Source organism: Pavona decussata, unplaced genomic scaffold (genome assembly GCF_977016875.1).
Source record: "Pavona decussata unplaced genomic scaffold, jaPavDecu1.1 SCAFFOLD_98, whole genome shotgun sequence".
NCBI lineage: Eukaryota > Metazoa > Cnidaria > Anthozoa > Scleractinia > Agariciidae > Pavona > Pavona decussata.
This window is the reverse complement of record NW_028145514.1, coordinates 2,300,886-2,327,500: the sequence shown is the minus strand read 5'-3', so window position 1 is coordinate 2,327,500 and position 26,615 is coordinate 2,300,886. Positions and strand designations below refer to the sequence as shown.

The 26,615-nt window shown below is 39.3% G+C and overlaps 1 protein-coding gene across 3 annotated transcripts in view; it reads left to right on the top strand.

Annotated features, from left to right (window-relative positions):
- LOC146472633 (uncharacterized) overlaps nt 1-26,615 on the top strand; it is a 36,790-nt gene extending 10,175 nt beyond the window's left edge. For all 3 annotated transcript variants that reach the window (XM_085119361.1, XM_085119362.1, XM_085119360.1), the window contains exons 3-16: nt 3,597-3,761; nt 4,222-4,332; nt 4,516-4,641; nt 5,592-5,688; nt 12,494-12,712; nt 15,014-15,390; nt 15,800-15,967; nt 16,226-16,336; nt 16,800-16,916; nt 17,003-17,093; nt 19,133-19,507; nt 20,337-20,459; nt 22,631-22,780; nt 23,703-26,615. In XM_085119361.1, the coding sequence (XP_084975487.1) occupies nt 3,597-3,761; nt 4,222-4,332; nt 4,516-4,641; nt 5,592-5,688; nt 12,494-12,712; nt 15,014-15,390; nt 15,800-15,967; nt 16,226-16,336; nt 16,800-16,916; nt 17,003-17,093; nt 19,133-19,507; nt 20,337-20,459; nt 22,631-22,780; nt 23,703-24,229 (2,757 nt within the window). In that variant the 3' untranslated portion in view covers nt 24,230-26,615. The remainder of the gene's footprint in view (nt 1-3,596; nt 3,762-4,221; nt 4,333-4,515; nt 4,642-5,591; nt 5,689-12,493; nt 12,713-15,013; nt 15,391-15,799; nt 15,968-16,225; nt 16,337-16,799; nt 16,917-17,002; nt 17,094-19,132; nt 19,508-20,336; nt 20,460-22,630; nt 22,781-23,702) is intronic.

The window sequence follows — 26,615 nt, the reverse complement described above, 5'->3', positions numbered from 1 at the left end:
ACTAGTTCGTTTATTCCTTTTTTCCATTCATGCATTCTTTTTTTCTTGAGTTTCAACTTACTTAGAAACTTAGAAACTTGCTGCGCATGGTTCTGTTTTCGAAATCTTGCCAATTCTTTACTATATCAATTTCTTACGAATTTTTTCCTTTCTTTTGTTTTAGTAGTTCACTGTAACTTAAGTTTATTGATACTTAATTTCTTATTTTCAATCTTGCAATTTTCGCTGCTGTTTAGATTTAGTTATCTTTTCCTTAATTCCTAGCCCTTTTATATGTTGCGATTTGAAGCTCAAGGTGGTTCTTCATTCTGGTCTGCTTTAACACTTTAATTTGGTCTCGAATCTCTTTCCTCCTATTCTTTTTCTTCTTCTTTCTTTATTTCTTCCTTTTTACCATCTCTGGTAATTCGTCTTTTTCTAAATTCCTTATCACAATCGTCAATAATTCCGTCACACAAATTTCCTGACTTACCTGCTTATTTCCATTTTACTTTAGTTTCTTTGCTATCTTCGATGATTCATTTCTTTCTTCAACAAAAAATTAATAGCACTCTTGTTCAAATGCTTTTTCCTCCTTTCCCCCTTTTTCCTTCCTCGTCTTCTTCTCTTCCTTTATTGTTTTATCACAATTTTATGTTCCTTAATTCTCTCGATTCTCCTTCTTAGACCTTAATTAGACCTTAATCTAGTTCCTAAATATTTGAGTGACTATTTCACTAGAAATTGTAATGTGCATAGCTACAATACTCGCAGAGGAACATATTTACACCTGCCCAAACCCAAACTTAGCCTTGCAAAACGAACTTTTAGATATTCGGGCTCACCTCTTTTTAACCTCTTACCCCCGTAGTATTCAAAACGACGAGTCACTTTCTTCTTTCAAAGCTTCAATTGATACTTACAACTTTTCAATTTTATAGACACTAGGTTCTTATAAATTATTGCCTGCTTGTTTATATTTTATACTCCTTAAATTATTGCTTGTATCTTTAAATTTATGTCTTGCATTTTTAAATTATTTTCTGTATTTTTAAATAATTACGATGTCTTGTATTTTTAATTATTATATTTTTTGTCCAGGGCCCTCTGGATATCAGCCTCGTTACTGAATGGGCCACCCTGAAAAATAAAATAAATTTTACCTTACTTACCTTACTAATTCGTTAAAAAGATTTCTTGATTTCCTTATATCTGTTTCATAATCTTTCTTAGTTCGTTCTAATCCTTATTTCTGTGTATAACTATCTCCCTCGTTACTTCGTTTTTGACGGTTTTATTTAAACAATCTTAAATTCCTCCTTTTCTCACATTTTTCTATAACAGCTGTCATTAATTCCTTCTCGCTTTATTCTTTTCGATTTTCCTTTTCTTCAATTACCTCGTTTGTTTATTTCTTCGTCCCTTCTTTTCTTCCTTCCTTTACTACGGTTCTCCTTCATTCCCTGTCTTCTTTATTTATTTATCAAAATCTTCCTTATGTCATTTTCTCTGTGTCTTACAGTATCTCATACTCTTAACCTTAATCCCTGGATGTTCCCTAATTTCTATTTTTCTTTATTTCTTTGTTACAATCTTACATTACTTGATTCCTTCTTTTTCACAATCTTCCATAATCACTTTTTCCTTTATTTCTTTTCAAAATCGTCCTTAATTTCCTGTCTTCTTAATTTTTTTTGGTAATCTTCTTTATTCCTTGTTTGATTTATTTCTTTATGAAATTCTACCTGTTTCTTTTCTTAGTCCCTAACCATCTTCCTTAACTCGTTAAAATGCTTAAAAAGCCAAGCATTTATCATCTATGAACCTACTCTCAACTCGTTCGCCACCAGCCTTTTCACAAGCGCAGCATTATTGAAGGTTTAATGATGCGACAACAGAATGCCTGCCAGAACAAATAAATTCCTTATTCATAGAAATAGCGCGGGCCTGTAAAGAAAATCATCGTTTTTCTTCTTAATTATTCCTTTCTTCCTTTTAAGTATTTATTTAAAAAACCTTCCTCAGTTCCCGGTGTGCCTCGATTTCTTATGGTCCTCATTTTTAATTCAACTGGTCTTGATTTCTTTAAATCTTTCTTATTTTCCGATTTTATTTATAACCTTGCCAAATTATTACTTGTTTTATTTCTTCTCTATGATAATCTGACCTTTTAAAATTAAAATTCCTTCTAGTCTTTCTACTATTTCTTCAATACAATTTTCACAATTGTACTCTTTTCTATATTCCTTTACGCATTCCTCAGTTCTTTCTTGTCTCTATTTTGCAATTTTACTAAGTGGCATCCATTGTTTATTGTTTTTCATAATGTTCACTCAGTTGCTTGTTTCGTTATCTCCTAAATGCCTTTTCCCTATTGTGTATTTATTGTATCCTTAGTTACTTGTATTTCCTTATTCCAACCATCCTTCATTCCTTGTTTTGTTTATTTCTTATACGTCTTCTTGTCTTTTTTATTATTACAACATTCCTATATGCAGCAATTGCTCGAATAACAGCTTTCTTTCCCCTCAGTACGATGTAAACTACACTCACGTAGTAAAGCAAACAATGGTAGCCCAACACTGCCTCTGTTATAATTTATAGAACTTCCTAAGGCATAGTGCTCTTTCTCTGAAAGAAATATCACTGTAACTGCAAAGGTTTCTCAAAATGTTTGTGTACATCTCTTATTCCAGTCTAGCTAATTATTAATTTAGTTTCTATTTTTAAACTGAGAAGTTTAAGTGCTAGAAGGAAACCACTTCATTTCCTGACCTACTGATCAGTGATTCTCAACCTCCTGAGTTGCACTACCCTATGTAACCTCTCCTCTCTACGTCATTCCTTGCTTGTCACTGTCCCCACTTTTGTCTATTGCAACGCCATCTATGCAAACTGAAATGCGAATAAATTGTCGTCGTAATTGCGCCTTCAAGCATCGTTCAATCTAGATCTATTGACTGCTTTTCGGTATAAGCATACGGCCTCTATTTCCCATATGATATCTAATTTAGTACAGTGTTTATAATTAATGTGTTTGGAACCCTTAGGTAACCTTATTCACATATTCCATTTAGAGGAGTGTACAAGATTAACTTCTAATAACTATTTGCACGATTGATGTAGCATATTTTGCAAGAGCAAAATAAATGTGTTCAGTTTGAAAGGAGGTTGTCTATCATCGAAAGAAACATCTAATAATTATAAAACTTGGCTATGGCCTTCAACTTCTTGTTTTTAACCTGAAAGTTTCCACGGCACGCACTACGTGAACAAGTAAGGTTTTTTTCTTTCCGGTTTTTTCTTTACGGCTTCTGCACACTGAGGAAAAATTAACTTACTGAGCGTTTTCAGTTTTAAGGTCTCCTGCACTTCGCCTGAGGAAAAACATCGAGAGTGGATACTGTAATCAGCCACGTGATCTCAACTGAGACAACTGCCAATCAAAATGAACCTTCATAACATTTTTAAGCTCTAAGTTTGGTTTCATATGACTAGGTTTTATAGTTATTAAGATGGACAACACCCTCTCACTTTTGGATGCCTTTTAAATGGTCCAGTCCTTAATATACCTGGTTGAAAATATTTTTCTTGTTTTTTTTTTGTATTTTCTTTAGCGTTTCTCGACCCTTCCAAAGATCTTTGTGACAGCTAGCTGCCAGTTTTGTAAGAGACCTCAGGACGCCTTAGTCGTGTGGCTGGAGAACGTGGGAAACGACTCTTTTCAAATCTGTTTGAGAGAAACCAAGATTTTCGATGGACTTCATAAAAGTGTCAAAGTTGTGAGTACACTGCCTTCCCTTCCACCCCTATATACTCGAGATGAAAATTGTGTTATATAAATTCTGTCCGAAAAAGGAAGCCTGAGGCACTAAGAAAGTTTCCTTGATTAAGGTCAATTGTAAGATGTTCAACAAGCAAAATTCTTTATGTTTTGAAACGCGGTACAATTTGAGACAGTATAATATTTTATGAGGGAGAACTTTCTTTGACATTGTTTTCTTCAACGTTTTTTTACCAAATAAAGGAAAGGCGAGGACCACATTTACCAATTAATAAAAACTTTGGAAGCGCTATCCGCAGTCATATTATCTTGAATAAAGAAAAGGAGTGAAATGAAACTATAGTTTTGTACTATGGTGGCAGAAAGGAAGGGAAAATCTGAAGTCCCTTTGTTTTGGGTTTGTTGATTTCGATTGTAGTTGTATTATAGTTCACTAATCACTGTTTTCATGTCTCCAGGACTGGCTGGCATTTAATAAATTGAGGATAGAGAACTTTACCTTGACGGAGAGCCTTGGTTTTACCAACAACAACTCGCCATCTCGACAAGTTAAGGATGCTTTCTGCCTAGTAAGCTTTATTTGTGCTTGTAGGGAAAAGAGAAAAAAAACACCAATAACTAAGACAAGTACTACAGCATTAATGCAACTTAATCATATCAAATTTAGCTGATTACTTATTAATTTGGCCCCTTCTGTACAATACATAATAACAAAAAGACCTTTTAAATAATCTTCTACCTTTATATTGCAGAAAGTAAAATTCAAGGATCCATTGTTTGCTCCTCCTGTGGTGATAGTATCACCAACACTCAATTATAACAATAACAATTCGCGCATGTCGAGATCCCGATGCAACGCTGTTACTGCTTGGGTGGAGGTAGGTGGTATACTTTATTTCACAAATCTTTTGGTCAAAAACGAGAAACATACACCAAGGAAATGAAAACGAGCTTTCAAATTTAATGGAAAAACTGAGTTCGACATGGATCCTCTTCGTTGAATTTTTCAGTACTATTTCCCAGTGCAAACAGTAAGATGTAGCAAAGAAAGAAACAGCCTTTTAGTTATATTTTATTTGGTACAGCTAACGAATTAAGGTTATAATGTAATAACCATAGGTCAGAGACATTTCGTGTGGTTCTGATGCAAGCAAAGTGCGATACACATCAATCGTCACTAAGTTTTCTGGCCCACCAATAAAGCTTTCAGTGTTTAACCCTATCTAGAACGTTATTTTTTCTTCTGGGACCGGGGGGAGGGGATTCCTATGCAAGTATAAAAGCTTTTATGACGATGAGACTTGTAAGTTAGATAGCACGTCCAAAGATATTTCTTTTCAGGCCCACAACGAGAAGTGTTGATGTCATATGGCGCTGGGATTGCGCTACGATTTCAAAATGACCATCTTGGATCCGCTATCTTGGATTTCTTGATTTCCCCAAAACCTCAGACAAACACCAAAATCGACCAAAAAGTAATCAAAAGGAAACAGAAAACACGAAAAGGAAAGTAAGTTAGTTTTTGAACATTAAAAAACAGGAATCTTCCGAAATCTGTAAAACCTGCCTGTCAAAAATTGATTGCCGGGAAAATATAAGATTCGGTGAGTCGCAACTTCTTGACCGAACTGTCTCCAGGTAAATTGCTGAAAAAGTCATGAGGTTTTTCGTTCTCGCGAATATTGAAAAAGTTGTTAACCTTTGAAGTCGGCATGGGCTGAATCTACCCTCCTCCTCACTGTCTAAATAGGGTAAAGAATTGCTTGAATTTCATGTTTCATCACACATTTAATAAAACGATTAACTCTTTTATTTTTCATGTGCTTAGTATACATCCATAAAAGATGTCGAAGTGTGCGTGAGAAGCTACAACAATAACGCCAACAGTAAGGATACCATAAAAGTCGATTACATGGTGCTGGGAGGTAGGTGGAGATTATTGACTACTTCAAAAATTAGTATATGTAGCCGCCAAATCACCCAGCGCTCACTGCAAAGTTTTATTTACTGGGGTCATCATAAGATACTCGCTGTTCGAGAAAAAATAAACCAGTCCGTCCCAGCTTGGCACAGTTCTAAAAGGAAAAACGACATAACGGCAAGGAACCATACAAAAGAAAACGAAACGCCGAAGGAAACATACGAACGGACCTCATCGGTGATTCTCCATACAAGATCCAAAAAACGCAACGATACGACCCAAAATACAGAAGCTTTGTGAAGATGCGTAAGAACGCCAAGTACAAACACCAGAAATGAAATTTACAGCGACGCTTAACTGAATTTATACAAAAAAGGGGCTTAATTACATCATGCACGTGACAACGAGAAACAACAAAGGAAAAGAAAATAATGAAAGAAATTTGCATAGCACGGTAACATACTGACCCCGAAAGGCGCACGCAATATGGTAAGCCTTTCCAAACAAAATAAACAAAGACGGAAAACTACTTTAATTTGCTAGAAGTCACTTAAAGTAAATTAGATTGTTCTTGGCAAAAATCAATCAAGTCTTTCTTTACGGTTTCAATCCTAAAACACCTGCTAAGAACTTGCGGATATCACACCGCAAGATCGAAGTCGCTTTTTTAACTGTGACTTGTCGAACAGTTCCGTGGCGACCCGGAAATACTTCCTGTACAATTCCCTTTGGCTAGTGTCCACGTGGGGAATTTTCGCCATGAACAAGAACTAGATCTGCAACTGCTAGGTTTGGACGCAGGCGGAGCCATTTCTGTTTAACTTGAAGCATTGGCAAGTACTCAAGCATCCAACGTTTCCAGAATATGTCCGCCAGATACTAGACTTGTTTCCAGCGTTTACTTCCATAGACAGCGTCAGTTTCCCCAGGAGGAAAACATACATACATACATTTGGCTGAAAGAGGAGTAGTCTATTTGGAAAGCGAGGCTTTTCTGGTTGGGGGGAGGGAGGGGGGGGGGGGGGAGGTGGGTGAGAGAACGGTCTTTTAATATCTTCTTAACTTCTCCCATAAGGGCTAGTAGAGTTTCATCATCCACAATCTGAGAGCCCGAAAGAAAACGGAGAATCTTGCTAATTGGGCGTATCATTCTTTCCCAGACACCACCAGCGTGGCTTGCATGTGGAGGATTAAAGTTCCACTTTATTATTAGTCTCCTTAATTCGATCGGGATTCCACTGCTCCAAAGCAGTCTTGATTTCGGTCTCTGCACCCCTAAAGTTAGTTCCGTTGTCGCTGAAAACTTCCATCGGCAAAACCCGTCTACTAACAAATCTTGTGGAAGTTTGAATAAATGAATCGGTTGTGAAATCGTGAGAAATCTCAATGTGCACGGCCCGAATTGCTAAACATGTAATACCCATCCGTATATCTTAACTTGACTGCATTTAGACTTGACCAACATAGGTTCAAAGTAGTTCACACCAACGGGGGAAAAGAAAGAACACAAGGAGTGACTCTTGGACGGGGTAAAGGAGCCATATCTGCTTACAAGGCTTAGCGTTCCACAAGCGACACCTCAGGCATTTTCCAATCACATACTGTACAGCGGCATGTTCTCTAAGAATCCAGAACTTCTGCCTTATACTGGCTAGTATTTGACCGGCTCCCACGTGGCCTTCTCTTTCGTGGCAGTCTCCGATGATTAAATCAGTGACATGGTGCCTGCTGGGCAGGATCATGAGATGCTTGGCCCTTAACCTTGTGGAGCCCCTTTCCAGACGTTCACCGACGCAAATGACACCATCGTTTATCACTGGGTTAAGCTTTCGAAGATGAATAACTCCCACAAATACCGATTTGTTTCTTTGGGAAGTGGTAGTAAGGGATGGAAATAGGTCTGAGATCCTTTGAAGTATTGTCAGCTCTTTAAGGAAAGCTTGTCTCTGAACAACTTTAACCACTTCCTTTATCGCAATACAATTTCGCCAACCGTCAGGTTTCCTATCTTCACTTCTCCAGGTTGGCGGCGTAAGCGATTTTTTAAAGAAAGAAACTTTGCGACAAACGTTAAGAGCTTGTAAAGGCAGGAATATCGTGATAAGAGGGACTGTAAATTGTCTTCTTCTATCGTCATGTAAACTTGAACATTCTTCCTCTTGTGCTCACGATCTTCTTCAGGCAATTCTGGGATTTCTTCAGGTAGCCTTGGCCACCCTCTTTTGTCTTGGCCTAAAAACGATGGTTCGTTGAGCCAACACCATAACTTCACAGTTTCAGCAATGGAGAAACCTCTGGACGCGTAATCGTCCGTGTTGCACAACGAATCAACGTGTCGCCACTGGCACGGGGAAGAGGCGTTGTGGATCACCGATAGTCGTTTCGCGACGAACGTCTGAAACCTTCTTGCTTCATTCCTGATGTATTGCAACACGATCGTTGAATCCTTCTAGAATACTGCCTTATGTATCGACAGATCCAACTGCTCTACGATAAATTTACGTAGCTTGAGAGAAACCACAGCCACAGTCTGTTCCATCCTGGGAACGGTGATGGTCTTTAAGGGTGCAACACGAGATTTGCCCATAGCCAATGCACAATGGATTCTTCTCTTGTCGTCTACGAGGTGAAGATAGGACGCTGCTCCATATCCTTCTTTTGAAGCATCTGAAAAGTGATGGATCGGAGCTGAATGCTGTGGAACACTCCAAATTCTTTAGGCTTTTAAAAAGCTCTGCGGCCAGCTGACAAGTTTAAGGTTTGGAAGATTGTCTACCCACGCTCTCCATTTAACCAGTGTTTCGTTCGGAACAGTTTCATCCCAACCAAAATCGAGTCTGCACAGCTCCTGTAGGAGTACCTTGGCTGGCAATATAAGAGCTGTCGCGAATCCAAGAGAATCGTAAAGGCTAGATATCAGGGGAAAAATTCCTCTCCTGGTGTCAGGAACTAGCTTCTCCTTATCGCGAGAACTAAGCATGTCCGCTTCCACGTCCCACTGGGTTCCCAATGCACGGTCAATGTGCAGGTCTTCTAAATCCAGGCTAGCAACGGACGGTGCCCTCTTATGGAAAGGAATTTCTTCTACAATTTCGCGACTGTTGCTGAACCATTTCGTGAGATGAAATCCTCTTCTGGCCAATAACTGTACAACTTGGCTCGCGAGTCTGGAGGCTTCAGAAACTGTCGCTACTGATTTTAAACAATCGTCGACATAAAAGTTACCGTTCACAGTGTCAACAGTTTGAGCATCGAACGCACTCCCAAAATCTCTTGCTGTCTTTTTGAGCGTGAAGCTTGCACAGCAGGGGGAGGATGTAGCTTCAAATAGATGTACCAGCATCTGATGGTCTACCTTGATCTTGGACAAGTCTCCGTCTCCCCACCAAAGAAACAGCAAAGCATGGCAGTCACCGGGTGCTACACGAACCTGATGAAACATCCGCCATGCATTAAAGCAACCGGCTCTTGCCGAAATCTGAGCAACACACCGGTAAGGTTATTTGCCAGGTTTGGGCCCTGAAGCAATTTTCGTTTAGAAACGTATCGCCAAATCGTGGCTGTTTTCGTCTTCCACGTCTCTCTTCAAAGACCCAATGCGCTTCTGGCACGTCATTTCCAATACGTATGCCAACCGCCTTCTCTTCACTGTCAAATCTTGGGAATTTTATGCCCTTCAAGTGAGGCCATTGACTCACACCTTCATCTGAAGGTACGCTTCGTTTTGAGATGGGGAGTCGATCGTCGGTCCACACCTTGTCCAAGAGGATGGGGTGATCACCATCAAGAGCCATCACATTTAGCGCCACTTCGTATCCAGATCTGGGGTTGTTTTCAGTATTTAGGCTGTTCAAGTAGAGCGTACCATCAGAGCCATTATACAAAAAGGCATGGGTTTCAATTTCTGGACCACTGTCACCACCATGAACTTCACTGGAACTACTGAAGGCTAACAAGAGATCTTCCAGATTCGATTGCAGCACATTACGTTTCTTCGCCGGCCCCACTGGCGTTCTGTAATCTATTTGCTAAGGAAGTCTCTTGAGTATTACCACAAGATGTTATCTCAACACCTTCAATTGCAGTTGGTGGTGGATTGAGAAGAGAACGAAAGCGTTTTCCACAACCACTGAAAAGGCACGCCCTTGTCGCTCTACATCGTTTGGCGAGATTATTTTCTCTTAGGCCTTTAGTACAGGGTCTTCTGGTGATCACTAACCTTTTTCGTTCATCAAAGGTCTTGTCTCGAAACTTGAAGCATCTTTCCAAGCTGTGTGTGTGCCGTTGCAAAACAGGCAAGAGAAAGGAATTGCTTGCATGCTCGTGCCTTGTGCAACAGGACTGACTGTGGGTCGGCAGACTGACTGACTATCTGAGGCACGTTTTCGGTTCGTTGACTGGATAACAAGAGTCGTCACGCAAACAAGGGCGTCGCCACCTGATCTTCGTTTGGATTTGGGTTTACTATCTCCTTCTGGCCTAGCTCCCACCAACTGGCCAAACGCAGTGTTTGCCACAGTGGCTCTTTTCTCTGCGAAGCCAGGCAGGTGAGAAAAATTCCGATTTAATCCCTGCCTCGATCAGCTTGTTTGATACCTCGGCCCATTTAGCTTGAAGATGAGATTGAAGCCTCATGACAATCTTCTTAATTGTGGCCATAGAATTAATGTCAGCCCTGTAATACATATGTTCTGAGATTAGGGCACAGCTGCTCATGCACAGGCCAGTTAAGTCAACTTCTAAGACTCCCATGCCCGGATTTAAGATCCTTTGAAAACCTTGTCGATGAACGGGCTCTCACGATTGTATGCTTCTGACCAAAGTTCTTACGTAAGATCTCTTTCCCCTCCAGGTAACCCTTTTCAGTTGGTAGCATCAAACAGTTTTTTAGAGCATCCTTTGCAGCGCCCTTGTAATACTGTATTAGGTAACTAAGTTTTTCTTCATCTTCTTTCACTCTCCGTTCTTCGTTTATTTCGAAACACTTGATAAATCGAGGGTATTTCTTCGGGTCGCCATCGAGAGAGATAAACTCTCTTTTGGGGATCTCAATTTTCTCTATTCCAGAAGCCATCAAACGTATTGCTTCGTCTTGACGTTTTATTGCTTCATGCTCAGGTTTAAAATATTCTGTATCTTTGAGACACTGACCAATTCTTCAGATCGACTAGAAATGTCCCTGCTTGCAAGAATTTTCTCGGGCTGGAGAAGCGGGTTTGGAGCTGGTCTTGGCCGATCATTCTCACAGGAAGCAAAATATCTGTCAACCGTGTCGTATAACGTCTGCTTGGGTAGAGAGGGAAGAGGTGAAGGTCTATTTCCAAAATCGCCACTGTCACCACTTCCTACAGACGACTCGATCTGTGCTAGTTCGACTTCCGCTCGTGCATCCAGGAGCTGTCTTTCCATCTCAAGCTGCAGCCTTTTCTTTACTAGCTCGTGCTCCATTGACTTCAACCTTTGCTCCTCTTCGTGTTTCTTTATTTTCAGTTGAACAACCGCAAGCTTTGTCTTTGACGATCTACTCGTTCTTGATCCACTCGAACCATAATCCATTCTCCGTTGAACCAGGTCCTGTCTGGTAAAATTGTTTATGTGGTGTTTCACGTGGAACGTCGCGTGGGGTCACGGGCAGACTCTCGCGTGGAAACTCAGGTGGAGTCTTTTCGAGTGGAACGTATTTAACAAATAGATTCCATTTTGCCGTGCGTCTGTACTCTGATAACGCACAGATGACGTCAAAACGTGGTGAGAACAAAGAAGTACGCTACGAGCCGCAGGCGAGTAGCGTGACTGATGTTTGGGTGGAGTTCCGCGTAGGAAACCCTTTTTAAATAGAATCACATACCTATCCTGTATCAATAAAGGCGAACTGCCTCGCAGAATTGATCCATTTCGTAAGTTCTTCATCGAAGAGATCCTCTTCGTTAGCCTTGGGATTATAATTACGCACAGCTCTTTCCTGTTCTTCTAAATCTCCGAGTTTCTAAAGTCAGCTTTCAACCACCGCCGTATTTCTTCCAAATAAAACATCCAGGGCACTCTTTCTTGACACGATTTCACTAACAGATCCTGAATTGGAACATAAAAATCTGATTTCGCCGTACGCTTTCGTTAAATGTCCTTTTTACGCAGAAACTGACCCTCGTAGTCGCGTGACTTCTTCTGAACGAGCACCTTCTTCGTCCAACAACGTGTTAAGTGTCGTAACGCGAGTACTTCGCATCTCGTCATCTGGAGCCGTCGTCGACGTCGTCTGCGACGAATAGATGAAAACTAATGTAACCGTTTAATCACCCAGCGCTCACTACAGAGTTTTATTTACTGGAGTCACCATAAGATACTCGCTGTTCGGGAAAAATAAACCAGCCCGTCCCAGCGTGACAGTTCTAAAAGAAATCAAAGGCTCCTGTAAGCCAACTCGTGAATGCAGATGTGAATAGCCGGTTAACCGTACTAAAAGCGGTACTCGCATCAAAACTAAGCTACAAGGATTCGTGGACGCCATGCCGCATTTCGGGAATGCATTATGTACATAATCTTATTTGCTTAACACGCAAAAAATTAAAAGCCCTGGCTAAACCATCTAACATTGTTGTACAACATTTGTTGGTTAAACAATGTTGAAACGTTTAGCACGCCATGTTTGATGACGTGTGTTGAACAATTTTTTTTAAAAGAATGTTTTGTTTTCGATCAAATGTTCAAATTAGGCATATTACAAGCGAAGTCGTCAAGTGAACTTAACAATAAGCTCTGATAAAACGAACTCTCCTTAGTTCTTTTATTTTGCCCCTTTTTTCTGTCAGATGTAGACCCCTGCCTGGACGTGACATGCAATTATTACGGACTGTGCAAGGCCTTTGGACCTCACGATGCTCGATGTGTTTGCATAGAAAGCTGTCCATCCTACCAAGAACCCGTTTGCTCGTCAAACGGTACAACATACAATAATAAGTGTTTGTACAAACAAGACATGTGTCTTCGGAAACTGAATTTCAGCGTGCAGCATCCTGGTAGCTGTGAAGGTTAGCACTTCTGTTTTGTAAAGAACCCAAATTTGCCATTTTTGTCAGCCTACACAAAACAGGAAAAGTGGGTCTCAAAGGGCATGACAAACCATTCACTCTTTCTTTGCCAAACTGACATTTTGGAAAAGAAACGATAATCTACCTGTGACATCGCCAACTTAACAGTTATCATATTAGTAAAACAACTGGCACCGACAACCCAATGTACGTTTTCACATAGATTTGACCCTTTATTAAGAATTATTGGTGAAAATAGCGACTATCTGACGGGTACAGCTCTCACTCAAAAGATTCCGCCAGTCAATTCCATTTGTTTTTCCAAACTAAAATTTGTAGGCTATAAGCAAACAAAAAAAATTAACACAAGTTGTAGAATGGATGAAAAACAGGACTGGCAACTAGTAAGCAGGGAAAGGTTTAATTGACTTTGTACTCAGAATGTTCTCCGGGATCGGTGCGTTAATTTTTCAATCCAAGATCCTCTCGACGGATCATGCTCCTCTAGTATAAAAAGGACATCAGTAATAAGAGCATTTGATATTTAGCGTTTTTTGGACCAAACATGTTCCATCCTCTCTTCTAATTAACAAATTTACGTCGGTCTTTCGTGGGTCTGCCCTCTTCTTGATGATAAATTTCGTTACACGGCATGTTAAAGTTGCAGGGATAAACGGGCCGATAGGCGAGTGGGTTTAAGTAAACTTTAGTATTGTTATGAAGAAATTTATCATCATCGCATAACAAAGAACATTAATTTATTGTTATAAATAACAAAATCAGCGACAAGATTTGCTTTAAATAAATATTGAAAAGTCTAAAATGCGAGTAGGAGTGCGAGATTTAATATTCAGAAAACCAATACGTCTTTGCTATAATTCGGAGAATTACAGGCTCGTAGAATAAAGTTCTAAACAATCAGGCGCGTAGGCTGAAAAGGTCGTTCGGTCAATGACAATTTTTCTTCTCTTTAGAGAAAATACCTTTTACGTTTCTGTTACACAAAAACGTACTTTCTGCTTCAGTAAAAATAACCAAATTTCCTGACATCTTTGACGAACATTTATTGTTTAGTTTTTATGTGATGAGTGACCTCGATTTTACTTTAGGCTATGTTCACACCGACTTCAAATGGATTCGGATCCAAACAGTGTGGAAAAAACTTATACCCCGGGGGATGGACACTGTTGGAATTGGCTAATGCTTATTAACAATAAAAGTTAGCGAATAGGCGTGCGGAAAATTTGACAGTTATAGTAAAATTCATGCTCTATCTTGATAGGGCGAAACTCTCTGACAACACAGTTTCCCAAAATTCAGAGCTGTTTGTTACCTTAAGGCCGCGGTGGATACGTTGACCATGAATATATTCATTAGGCAAAATATTGGCAGGGGTACCACTTTTAAAATCCTAAAATCACGAGCAGTTCAAAGCCGATTTCGCCAAAACTTAGCAGACGTATTGGAGAATGATCAAAGTGCACTATGATCGTTTTATAATGTGTAGATGGTGTCTTAGGGCAATACAGAAAGTAACTTAAATTAAATTTGTTAAAAACGTGATTTTGTGTCCAGGTTTTCTCCTCCACGAAGACGCAGAGAAATTTGATTTTACCACTGAGTGATCTATTACAACATCTATTGTGTCATATCATAGCCGGATTTTTTAACTTCAAGCTTCTTAAGAAATATTTGCCCTTAAAGGCGCAAAATCTATCATGCTAAAATTCAAAGGCTTCAATCTTACCTTCTAAGGCTTATTTTAAAATTCGGCCCATGATATGACAATCTACAATATGCCTAGTTTATCATCTTGCCGTGTCAACTCGTGAAATTGTCTGTCCGCGCTATATTCTTGGACACAAAAGTGCTTGTTTTTACGCTTCCGAAGGCTTTCCGAGCAAACACGAGGGAGCTGATTAATTCAAACCTGGATTATGGTAATTTTGGTAAAATCTTACTGCACGGGCCATAGATAAGTGCACGCAGAAATCAACAATACTTTGAAATTCACTGCATATATATTAAAACGCACGGCCTTGCGGCGTTTTGCAAGTAGTAGCTGCACAAAAAGTTCGTGCTACGCGAAATAAATCACGTGCGATTATTGAGGCAGAACAGAATATTTTTAGAGACATTTTCATGAATATTTCGCTTTTTGTCGGTTTTAGTCGTTTGACTTCGTGCATATTATTTAAATAAATACATTCTGATAAGAATCCTGTCCACCGCGGCCTTAACTATCTGGTTTATTCCCATCCTATCTTCTAATTTATGTTTTACTTTGTTTCTTTATTTTAGGCTTTCCTTTTCAGCACGGTCGTCTTGATATGCCTCACATTCCAACCCTTGGGTACTCTCACTGTGAAATAATTCATTTCAAGCCTTACGTATTCTATCCAGACAAACCCATTGAAGTGCAGATCACTGTCAATCATGTGGATACCAGTGACAAGTCATATGTTCATGATGCTGCTGTGTCGTGGGTTGAAAATGTGCATTACGATCAATTTACTGCGTGCGTGATGGCGGCGGGTTTTAATGAACGAAAGTCGAAAGCTAACGTGACAGTTGATTGGTTAGCGTACCAAGGAGCTCCAGTGGGTGGTGTAGCTGGAGAGGTGCGCTTGTCCCAATGGTGGACTGGAACGACTTGCCAGACGGTGAAATTTCCAGCAGTGAGTGACATCTTGTTGGGGGTGTTAATTTAGCTAATTCGCTGTATTTTAATTTCTGAACGATAATTGCTATTTTTTTAGTTCCTATGATTAAGGTATTGTTATATCTGTGACTTTAAAGTATTTGGAACAATGATTTTTTTGTTATTTTCTAAATCAAAATAATAGTTTTAGGCTCCATTACCAGCGATGTTCGGGATCACTAGCCAGCGCTCCTTCTCGGGGAGGCGTCCCTGATGATCAACGCGTAGTTATTTATTTTGTTCACAGTTTAGTGGATACACGATTAGCGCAGTTTCTAAAATTAATCGTACGATGGTTTGAAACGAAAAAAACAAGTACGACGCACCAAATATTTAATGGGAGATATAGTAGGTTTCCGTTTTAAAATCCCCTCATTATTTTTTAGGGAAAATTTTCAGTAAAGCCTTCAGTGTTTGCGACTGCCAAGCATCATAATCCAGGACTAAAACGTGACGCAGCCAGTATTTGGATAGAAGATGTAACGCTGTCATCCTGCAAAGTTTGTTTGAGAGAACTACAGAACTATGCAGGATCACACAAAGATATTCATGTTGTAAGTATTGCCTCTTATAGCTTTCGTTATACCTGTACCACCAATGAGAATTCTCTCGTTATACAGTATTAGTTTTGTTTTTATGTACTCTTCCTGTTGTGCTTTGGGTGCATCAGCCATAAATAAAAATCAGTTGGGTCTAAGATGTGTCTTCCTCTTTGTTATAAATCTTGTCACTCTTCTTTTCGTCTGGTTCTTTTCATTTGTTCTCCTCAGTATTCTAATACCTGGCCCGTGACATTATTTTTGTTTTATCAGAACTGGTTGGCGTTTTCGTATCTTGACAAACCTCCGTTTTCAGAACACAACTCGATCAACTTTGCTAATGATAAGCTTCCTCATGACGGTCACAATAATGCTTTTTGCAAGGTTAGTACCTCCGGTCTTGATAAATTGATCGCTGTTGCACAGCAAAATCGTGTCTGAAATTGAATTTTACTCTTGTAATGTCATTAAAAAATCAATTGAAATGCTCCTTTAAAGCTGATTTCAAATAAGCTTTCGAGGCAACTGGTTATACTTACAGGATGGGGGAACATATGACATCAGACTAATACTAGTGTTCTGAGTTTTGAAAGGGGTCTATAATATTGTAGCGTTAGGTTATTGCCTGTAGGTATCCGCCCTAAGTAACTATTGTAAGTCACGTGACCGATAGTGCAAGGACATGTGCTCTGTTGAGTTGTCGTAACTGTGTATCTCGTAACCTGTCATTAAAAGGTTTTAACGCCGTGTTCACTGTGGAAGTATGGCGTTACAATATGATCAAATCAGCCACCGTATCTTGTCATACGCGATTAAGATTGATATTAGTTTACTTTTTCTTTTGCAGGATGCTACATTTGGCAAGGCCTACAAAGTAAAGCCACATGTATTCGTTTCCGCTAATCATGCGACAAAGAAAGGAAACAAACCTCCACTCCACAACAGCGTCACTGGTTGGGTAGAGGTAGGGTAGTTGAAAGCTTATCTTAACTGCTAAACCCCCGTTAGTTTGTATTCTTATTTCATTCTTCCATTCGTTGTACTCCACAGTATATCAATGAAACAGGCTTTCGTGTTTGCGTCAAAGAATTATATGAAGCAAAATACGACCCACTGTCCATATCGTACACGGTTCTGTCAGGTAAGAGGCTTACAAGTTGCATGATATCAGATTTTTCTTCCTGTCACCATTAGGCGTGGCGCACAGTTTTGAGCCCGTTGAAGTTTTTGAATTGTGATCTTTGGTAGCCCATGTAATAGCGAGCAAAATTATTGAGTCTTCAAGTGATAAATGCATGCACAAGTGTTTTTACACTTTCTTTGGATAAAATCTTCGAATACGGGCAATATTTCGAATGCTGTTTATTGTCCGGTAGCATGTTGAAAACTGAATAGATTAAGTTGCTGCAGGCAATAAATACAAACTAGAGAGTTTAAGAACCGCGTTTACGGCAAATGGCAAACGTGGGATTCGCGTTTATGTTTCCTTGAAATAAAGAGTACAAAGATGAGAATAATGTAAACTAATTCTGGCCTTTGATGCTAGCGCAAAAATACTTGATTTGACAGAGAAGCTGAAAACAGCAAGCGGCAAATATAGGATAAACATGGTCACGTGGTCATATCTCACGTTTGCCGTTTGCCGTAAACGTCATTCTTAACCTCTCAAGTCTGGATGCGTGCGTGACAATGCTATATGGTGCAATTAAGCTGCAAGTGCATATGATTAATACACACTAACGTGCAGATGAATTGGAAGTGATTATCACATGGTGTAGCAATGCGAAAAAAATCCGACATGCAGATAGCTGCTATTTACCATCTAAGATAACTCCAACATTTCAAGCAGCATCTGTGCTGTAGATATTTTCAGGGCCGCGCGATAAAATTTCTTAATGTGTTTTAGGTTGATGTTAAGATATTCCATAAGTTCGGTCTTGCTTTCGTTTAGCTTCACTTTGTTAATGGTCATCCATTCAACAATTTTTTTCATACACGATTGAACAACTTGGACCTTTTCGAGAGAAGATAATTAAAAAAAAACAGATACAATTGAGCATCATCTGCATATAGAAGGAAATTGAACATTGCTTCTCCGTACTATGTTGCCAAGGGGTGCTGCTTTTAAGACATACAGGATCTGAACAAGAACTGGCCCCTCACAGTGGTACGCCAAAGTTTAGGTTTTAATGTAAAGAAGTAGTATCTCTGATACTAACCAATTTCTTACGATTGGTGAGATACGATAGAAACCACTCTAATGCTGTATCCTTGATTCCGAAACGATCACGCAGTCTATTTGGGACAATAACATTGCCAAACTTGACAGATAAATCCGGTAACAGGAGTAGTACTGCAGAATTATCACCAGTAGTCCTCAGAAAACCCCAGAAACAGTCACAAGGAGAAATATATCTTGAAATTCTCGACGAATGTCACGAAGAGCAAAATACTAGAACTGTAGTAAAATCAGACATCGAACTCCTTGACTCTGAAGAGGTTCATCAAAAAAGTGCTCTAGTCTCGGAAACGCAATGTCACGTGTGCAAATGTCAGACGAAAACTGAAGAGAAACTTGTTGGAGAAGATTTTCGAGCCATTAAGTTTTTTGCTGCAGCTGTCGCATAGGGGGGAAATTCCGACGAACACTCGCGATGTTGCTCTTGTTTTCGGGATTTAACTAAACATTCCGCTCAAATATGACGGAACCACCTGTGTTCTCCCGTAAAGAACCGTAATGGGCTTTTGGGCGAAAGGACCGCACTGTTGACGTTTATATCTGGACAAAATAAAACGGCAAAGGAAAAGGAATAATTAGTCTGAAATGTCAGCCGTCTCCTCTCCCTAACCCACAGGGGGCGCGGGAGAGAGCGTCTCTCTCTCCCGCGCCCCCTGTGGGTTAGGGAGAGGAGACGGCTGACATTTCAGACTAAGGAATAATTCGTTGGTGGTCTAGAATTCTTGGGCTGCCATGTAGCGTGCGACTTTGCAAGTGCAAGAAAGAATCAGGAAGACAGCCCCTTGAAAAATTAGTACCGCAGGCCACTCGTATTGTTGTGCTAAATACATCACAATCTTTCATTTTCTGTGAAAGTTGACCATGTCTGTTTCTAATACGTTTAATTATTTTGTTTATGTCCGTGGCCTCATTATTTTTACTCTTTACTTAAACCCTCTCAGATATATGCCCTGCTGGATGGGATTACTTCAATGGATATTGCTATTTAACAAGCCTTCAGTGCACGCCATGGTTAACTGCAGTGTTGAACTGTTCAGCGATAAAGTCACATCTGGTGACTGTCCACAACCAAGAAGAAAACGTTTATATTCAGCACCGCCATAACGGAGAACGTTCTTGGATTGGACTGAGTGACCGAAGTGTAGAAGGATCATTTGTGTGGGCAAACAAAGAAATAAGCAGTTTTAGGTTCTGGGCTCCACAACAGCCAAATAACAAGAAAAATGAAGATTGCGTGCACACTCTTGGAGCTAACAATGGATACACTTGGAATGATGTACCGTGTGATAAGTGTTATAACTTTACTTGCTTTAAAGGTAAATATAACAGCTTTACTTTCCGTTATTTCATGAATCACACATTTTCTTTTGTTATTCAACATCCTTTATTTAACTTACATACTTCATGAATATTAAACTAACTGAAACGAGGGATTTATACAGATAAATCCCTCATTTACATTAGCAGTACTGCGAGAAACGCACACATCAGGTTGCTTCTATTGTTCTCCGTTTCTCACCTAAGTGTGACGGTACTAATTAGCCGGCGTTTGTCCCCTTGAACAAAGGAATAATTTCATGAAATAATTCAGATAAATACCTCGAACGTCGGTATTAATCCATATACATCCCTCGGGCCCATGTATATGGATTAATACCTCCGTTCTCGGTATTTATCTCTTACTTAGAACTAGTAATAGATTATAAACGGCCATATACCGTAATGGCAACACATTTCATGACTTCTATTCTCGTGGTATACAGTCATTTTGGCAATTATTATTTTTTAAAATAATTTGGCAGGGCTGTCTTCGAAAACATTAATCAATTTCCACCCTTATTATCGAGATGGTAAATAGATCACGAATGTGTTAAATATCCTCATGTCATTATTTTAACGTCATTTTAGGAAAAGATATGTAACCACGCGGTGACCGCTTTAACTATCATCAACGGTTTTGGAACAACATATCATAACGTCATGTTCTGAGATTGCAACGATTTTCAAATAGTATATGTCGGATTGTTCACCTCCGGACGCACAAAAACTCATTTCTGGTATCGTTATTCTCTTCAATACTGATAAACGATAAAATGTCCAATTTTGGCGCACTTCAATAGTGTATCACTCGTCGTCTCTTTGTAGATGTTAACGAGTGTACTACCAACCACCACAGATGTGACGTGAATGCTGTATGTCAAAACAAAGTCGGATCATACATTTGTACCTGCAAAGCTGGATATTCTGGAAATGGAAAGAAGTGCATTGGTAGTTATCCATTAGCATTTTTTACTTAATTGTTTTGTTTTTACTTGATTCTTCCTTTATTCTATTGATATGCAAGTATCCAATACATTACAAATGTAATGCCTGTTTTATGTTTCTTTTTCACGAGCCGCGGTTGATCTTAAGGATTTAAAGTTCACAGGTTCACCTGATTACACTGTCAGCGCGTTAGGGTACAATCTCTGCTAAATACTTACTACATCAGTATTATTCACAGCGAAACAGTGATCAAGGCAATAATTTGGTTCTGCAATGATAAACTTCACTTGCTCGTTGTGCCAGAAGCTACAACAACAAAAATAGCTAAACGAGATGTAGGATTTCCAATCTGCATTTGGCAACATTATTCCCGCTTGATCTGGTTAATTTAACATGGTCTAACATCTTTTCCTCTATTTCTCCTGAACGTGAAGTTATTGCCCGAACTGAATACAGAATAACGCAAGAAATGAGAGAGAGAAAAAAAGCACACTTAAAACAGTGGAATATTATTCTCAACATGCTATATTTTAGAAATAAACAGTGGAGTTTTAGATGTCTATATTGAGAAGTCCATATCAATTCGATTGGATTCGAGAGTTGCCTAATTTAATTGAGAACAAAGTTTCGCAGAGCCAATCAGTGAGAAACTTAATTATCAAAGTATCGATATAGAGCCCACCGGATGCAACCTTGACGCCAACTTTGAACGTGACTTATACAGCGTTGTTGAGATTGGGATGAACATTTGACGGATGTCTTCTTAGCAAAGTTATAGATTTCGCTGAATTTCTACGATTACGTATGAAAAAAGTAGTGTTTTTGTCATCCCTTCCTTCCATTCTCTGCATATGATGCTGTTGAAGTCAGCTGAATTAGAAATCTATAAACTCAACCTAAAGAGGCCGGTTAAAGCCTGGCAACACGCATCACACGTCATTGCTTTGCAGGAAAACAGTCATGATCTACAAAAGAATTAGAAATCAACCTCCTGAATTAAGATTTCGTTGGAAATGTTTTCAGAGAATCCTGCACGAACTTAAAGTATGAATGATACACATTTGTAAGTTGTCCGTACGTTACAACGGTTAGAAGTCATTTTTGCAAACCTGTGTTTTATTGTCTCTATCACAAACGTGCCCCCTTTTCGTTGAGGGTCATCGTCTGTTGTTGTTGTTATTTTTGCGTCCCTGTATCATGCTTAAATAGAGAGTTCTTGTTCATTCGCTATTTTCTTGCTCAATTTGTTTTCAAAATATAACAATGATAAAGAAAACCATGGGTTGAATTTCTATAAAACGCATAACAGTTTTTTTTCGGGAGAAGCTAACTGTCACGGGTCGCGGGTAAATTGTCGCTAGCCCTAGTTTTAACCCTAACCCTAACCCGTGACCGGCGACAATTTACCCCGCGACCCGTGACAATTTAGATTCTTCTGTTTCTGGAGATCTGGGATTTTTGAACACACCTGCGACATTTGGGTAAATTCATTCAAGAACCTTTGTTTATCATGTTTATCACTGTTTTAGTAACCGGAGATTTATATTTGTGATGTCTTTCTATAGATCATTACATCTTTCAGCTGGGGATATTTCTTATGCACTCTAGCATAATACTTTCTCTTCTTTCATTAACCGAATTTCCCGGGAAGATGCTTTTTTTCTAAAGCTTCGAATCTCCGATTTTTTTTAAGTGACTCCTCCGAAGTTGATAGGGATATTGGAAGAAATTCTTACCTCAAGATTTAAATCAAACCTGCAATTACTTATACTCGGTATAACTGATTACTATCGTAGAGAAATCTTCTCATGAATATTTTGTGTATTTTCAAACTAATTCGTCACATGTCGTGCATACAATTTATTTAAAAAACATACATAATAAGAGGAAACGTTTTGTGCGACCTCAACTAGAAAAACACACACACAAGCAAGAGCGAACAACGTTTCAACTTGAGCGCCTGTCAGCTCCACAAAGGCTAAGCTAATTGTAAACATAAGCTTGCAATGCAGTCTAAAATCGACTGAAACTCATAGGCCAAGACCCAGTTTTGGACATGTATACTTTTGGTTATGTTTCACTATATCTACATTGTTTTGTATGTGCTTTTGTTTCGTTTATTTATATACTTAAGTGGTTAGTAAAAAGTGTATAAGAGATTTTTTTTACCGTAGCAACACGGGGATGGCATTCCAATGATCCTGCTCAATCGTGCAAGGACATACGGGACTTTGGCTCCTCCAAAGGAGATGGAGAGTACTGGATTGACCCTGGACAGAGTAAAAAACCTCTGAAAGTTTACTGCGATATGACAACTGACGCAGGTGAGGTTTGAAATATTTCTTTCTTCTTCTTTCCTTTTTTTCCTTTCTCTTGGACCCTGCAAAAACTCTAGGTTACTTTTACAGAGTTTACAGGCTATAGTTTAAACATAGTGACCAATAGTCCGGAACAAGCGTCTCGATTTAAACCCTGAAGATGTTTGTTCACAGCTTCTTCTCTTCTTCACACAGCAATTTAACTGCGCGTTAAGTGAGAACAGCTTGTAATTCTTTCAGTCACTTGGTTCAGTTGCATTTTTGCCCATTATCCTAAGAAGAACAATATTAAACCGATAGCAGCCGAGATGTATTTTGGCACCTTTAAGTTGGTTCCGTAAGAACAATGTCTTCGTACTTCTGACGAATATAAAATAATATTAAATATGTTTAGTGTACATTGATGGTCAATAAACATGTTTGATATTAATGGTTTCCGTGAATAATAAAGCATGTTTGTTATACCACACACCCAAACTGTAAACGGACCCCTTCCTAAATCGGACATTTACGCTTGTTCGATTAATGTCCTCTTTAGGAAGGTTGGTTGTACTCTGAGTTAATCTATATTTATTTCCTTTAAGAAATAAAAAGTTTTGTTTGCAAACGAAAGATGGGAGGCGATAAAAGGAAATGATTTTTTAGATCCCATAATGGCCTTACGTGGCGGTCAGCTGTGGAAAAAAAATATCCCGCATTGAGTGAAGTCACTAAGCATCCGCTTTGCCTGCGTAGGTGCTCTTAATATTTTCTTAAGTTAAGTAATATAGCGCGTAAGAACAATGATGAGAACATACTGACCAAAAAACCTAATGACGTATACGGTGTGCTTTGCAATATGAAAAACATATGTTGGTGTATATGCTTCAGCATTTGAGGCTTTATTGGACATTACATTTGCTCACCACTAGACCGGTGATAATTTCAGGGGGCTGGCTTCTCGTATCCAACATTGTGCTGCAGAGCTCAACTCGTCCCTCTCAGCTGCCAGTTAAGACTTCATACCGCGGAATAAGCAACAGACAGATGTTACTCACAAAAAGCGCCATGAAAGAGCTGAGGAAATACCTGCCCTTCACTCAACTGAGGTTCCACTGCAAGAAGCGAGGGGGACGTACGTTCCACATCACCACCACCAAAAACAGCAAAGGTGAAGCTGTGGTGCAATATTTTAGCGGCCAGACGGATGTTATGCCTGCCTCGTGTGGTTCGTTTGTCAAAATGCGTAATGACAATTCAGGGTTAGCAAGGAGTTGCAAAAAGTGGGGGTGGGAGAAAGGTTCGTACCTGGTTGGTAAATGGGGGCATGAGCGGGATAAAAACAGATTATACGATCACCCTGCTTTTGTATATGATAAGTATCACTGGCTTCTTGCACCGGGTGGTAGATTTGAATGCGATGATCTTAGAGGCGGAGTTTCCTCTGGTGATTTTTGGAAAGTTTTCGTTCGCTAGGAACTTGGAACGTTAGAGTAAGCATGGTTTGGGTCCTGTTTTCCATCTTTATTTATATAATGATAAGAGTTTATCGAAGCAATCAGTACAAACAGTTTCAGGGGAACCTTATATTTCAAGGTTAGCAGCATAGATTTCGGTACTATTAAACAGCACGTTCGGTAATCTCAGTTCTAAAGAAATGTAAGTGACAGCGACAGTTTCCTCCACTTTTTGTCTTGGCGATTAGTAAGGACACTTTTTGTTTTATTTCTAACCTTTGGCTGGTTATTTAATAAAGTGCATATAAGAAAATAGGGATTAAGAAGTCTCTAATAAAAATAGAAGACAATTTTAACCCTTTCACTGTCAAATTTCTTGGTCTCTCTGGACAATTATCTCGATGTAGATGACCAAAACGGATTTAGTTGTCCTATATGAAGATCTCCTTTGAAATGTTCGCTGCTCTGCAATAACGAGGACTCAAGTTTTTTTGTGACGTCACCTATTTCAGTGAACCGTTGTTGTTTTGCTCGCGAGCACAAACACATTCTAATCGGTAAGTTTTCGCTTAATAAGTGTACTTTCGGGCCATTTTGCACTGCAGAAGCTCGCAGGCTGGCATCATAAAGCTGGAATGGAGAGTAGAGGCAATCCTCTGAAAGAATCCAGAGGTGAGAGATGATTTCATAGCGACTGGGACGCCAAAAGTGTTCGTGTCGAGTCGTGGTGGCTCACGAGTGAAGTTGTCTCTCTGGCCGTTCTGTGGGTGGATTCTCGGACCTACCTAGGCAATTTGGGGGAGATTTGACTTGCAAAGAAAACGATGTGTGCGATATTTTGCCAGTAGGACCGGATGGCGGGACCTCCATTTCGTCGTTGTATCGGAATTACCCAGAATGCAACTCGGACGGCAAAGGGGAAATTACGGGCTTTGAAAAGTGGCTCGAATCAAATGGCTGATGTTCGAACAGCTGTACGCGTGAGAGGCAAAATTGGAGATAAATGCTTAGTCATGAGATTAAGGTTTGCTGTCATGAAGGAATTTTGGTTTTAAAATGAGATTTTGAATTAAAAAATTGGAAGCAAAGATGTGTGTTTTTCAGCTTTGTCGATGCCGCAGAAAACGGGCATTTTTGGTTTTGCTTGAAAATAAATGTCGATATGGAACGGCAAACGGAAGATAAACTCAGTTTATTTGCTCTTAAAGCCTAAAACACTTACTAATTAACACTATTAGTAAACCATAATAACCAGATTTCTAGATTTGAGAACGTGGCCAATCTTGAAAGTGGCAGCCTCTAAAACGGCGACATTAGTCACCTTTAGCGGTGAAAGGGTTAAGCTATTAGTAAACGTGACCGCAAGTTACTTTATTTATTTTCTTTGTCAGTCTAATTGAAATGCCTGATCCTTATATCGACCATCATCTTCAGCTTTTTCTTTTTAGTTATTCATTAAGTGTTAGTATTAGTATTTAAATGCCTCTATTGACTTCAAGAGAATTGACTGGAATAAAAGATGAAGCTTTTCAGAAGTTTTCAGCTGGTAACATTGAGCCTTTAAAGAGGCTATAAATTGATTCAATCAACTCCGCTTTTAGTTAGAATTTAGGAGGACATTTCAGAGATAAAACATTGAACTCAAATCGGACAAGTCTCAGCTAATATTCCATTTTGTTTGATAATCAGCCAAAGAAAACAAGTTCGCAACTGACTGACTGTTCAATTCAGCTGCAGATACTGATAAGATGAGAGTTGGTCAAACAAGACTGAGAATAGAACGAAAATTACTCAATTATTGTCCGTAAAAAACCTGGATTTTGCTGCGTTAGTCAGCTCTGTGCACCCCTCGTCTCTTCTCCTGACCTGATGAGGCGTTTGAGAATGACTGTAAAAATTTCATACATACAAACTAACGCTAAGTCTGAAGCAAACTTACCAGATTTGTCAAAATTCATCGGCAAAGAGAACAGTCATGTTTTTCAGCTATAATGAACGTTTATGTAAGATCTGCTGCCACACTAGAGATTACAAAGATCCCCTGCTGTTATACGGTACTAGATAGAGTGATTTCCAATTGAGTGTCGTTACACTGTAAACCTAAACCAAAGTTATCCCTGTGGTACCCATAGCAGATGCAGAAGATCCATCCAAACAATCAGAACGCAAAGCATCACAGATTGATGTTTGCTTTTACTTCTAAGTCTTAAGAAAGTGACGCGAAATATCACTATCGACACTCAATTGTAAATCAATCTTGATTTTGTTTCTTTGAGGTGATGGGTATATACAGAAAAAACAAAATCGTTACACAGCTTACATAAAGTTTCGCAGTGGTTAACTTTAAACGACTAGAAATTAAGGTGTAAGTCTCTTGGGCATATTAGTCATAATAAAGTAAGGAA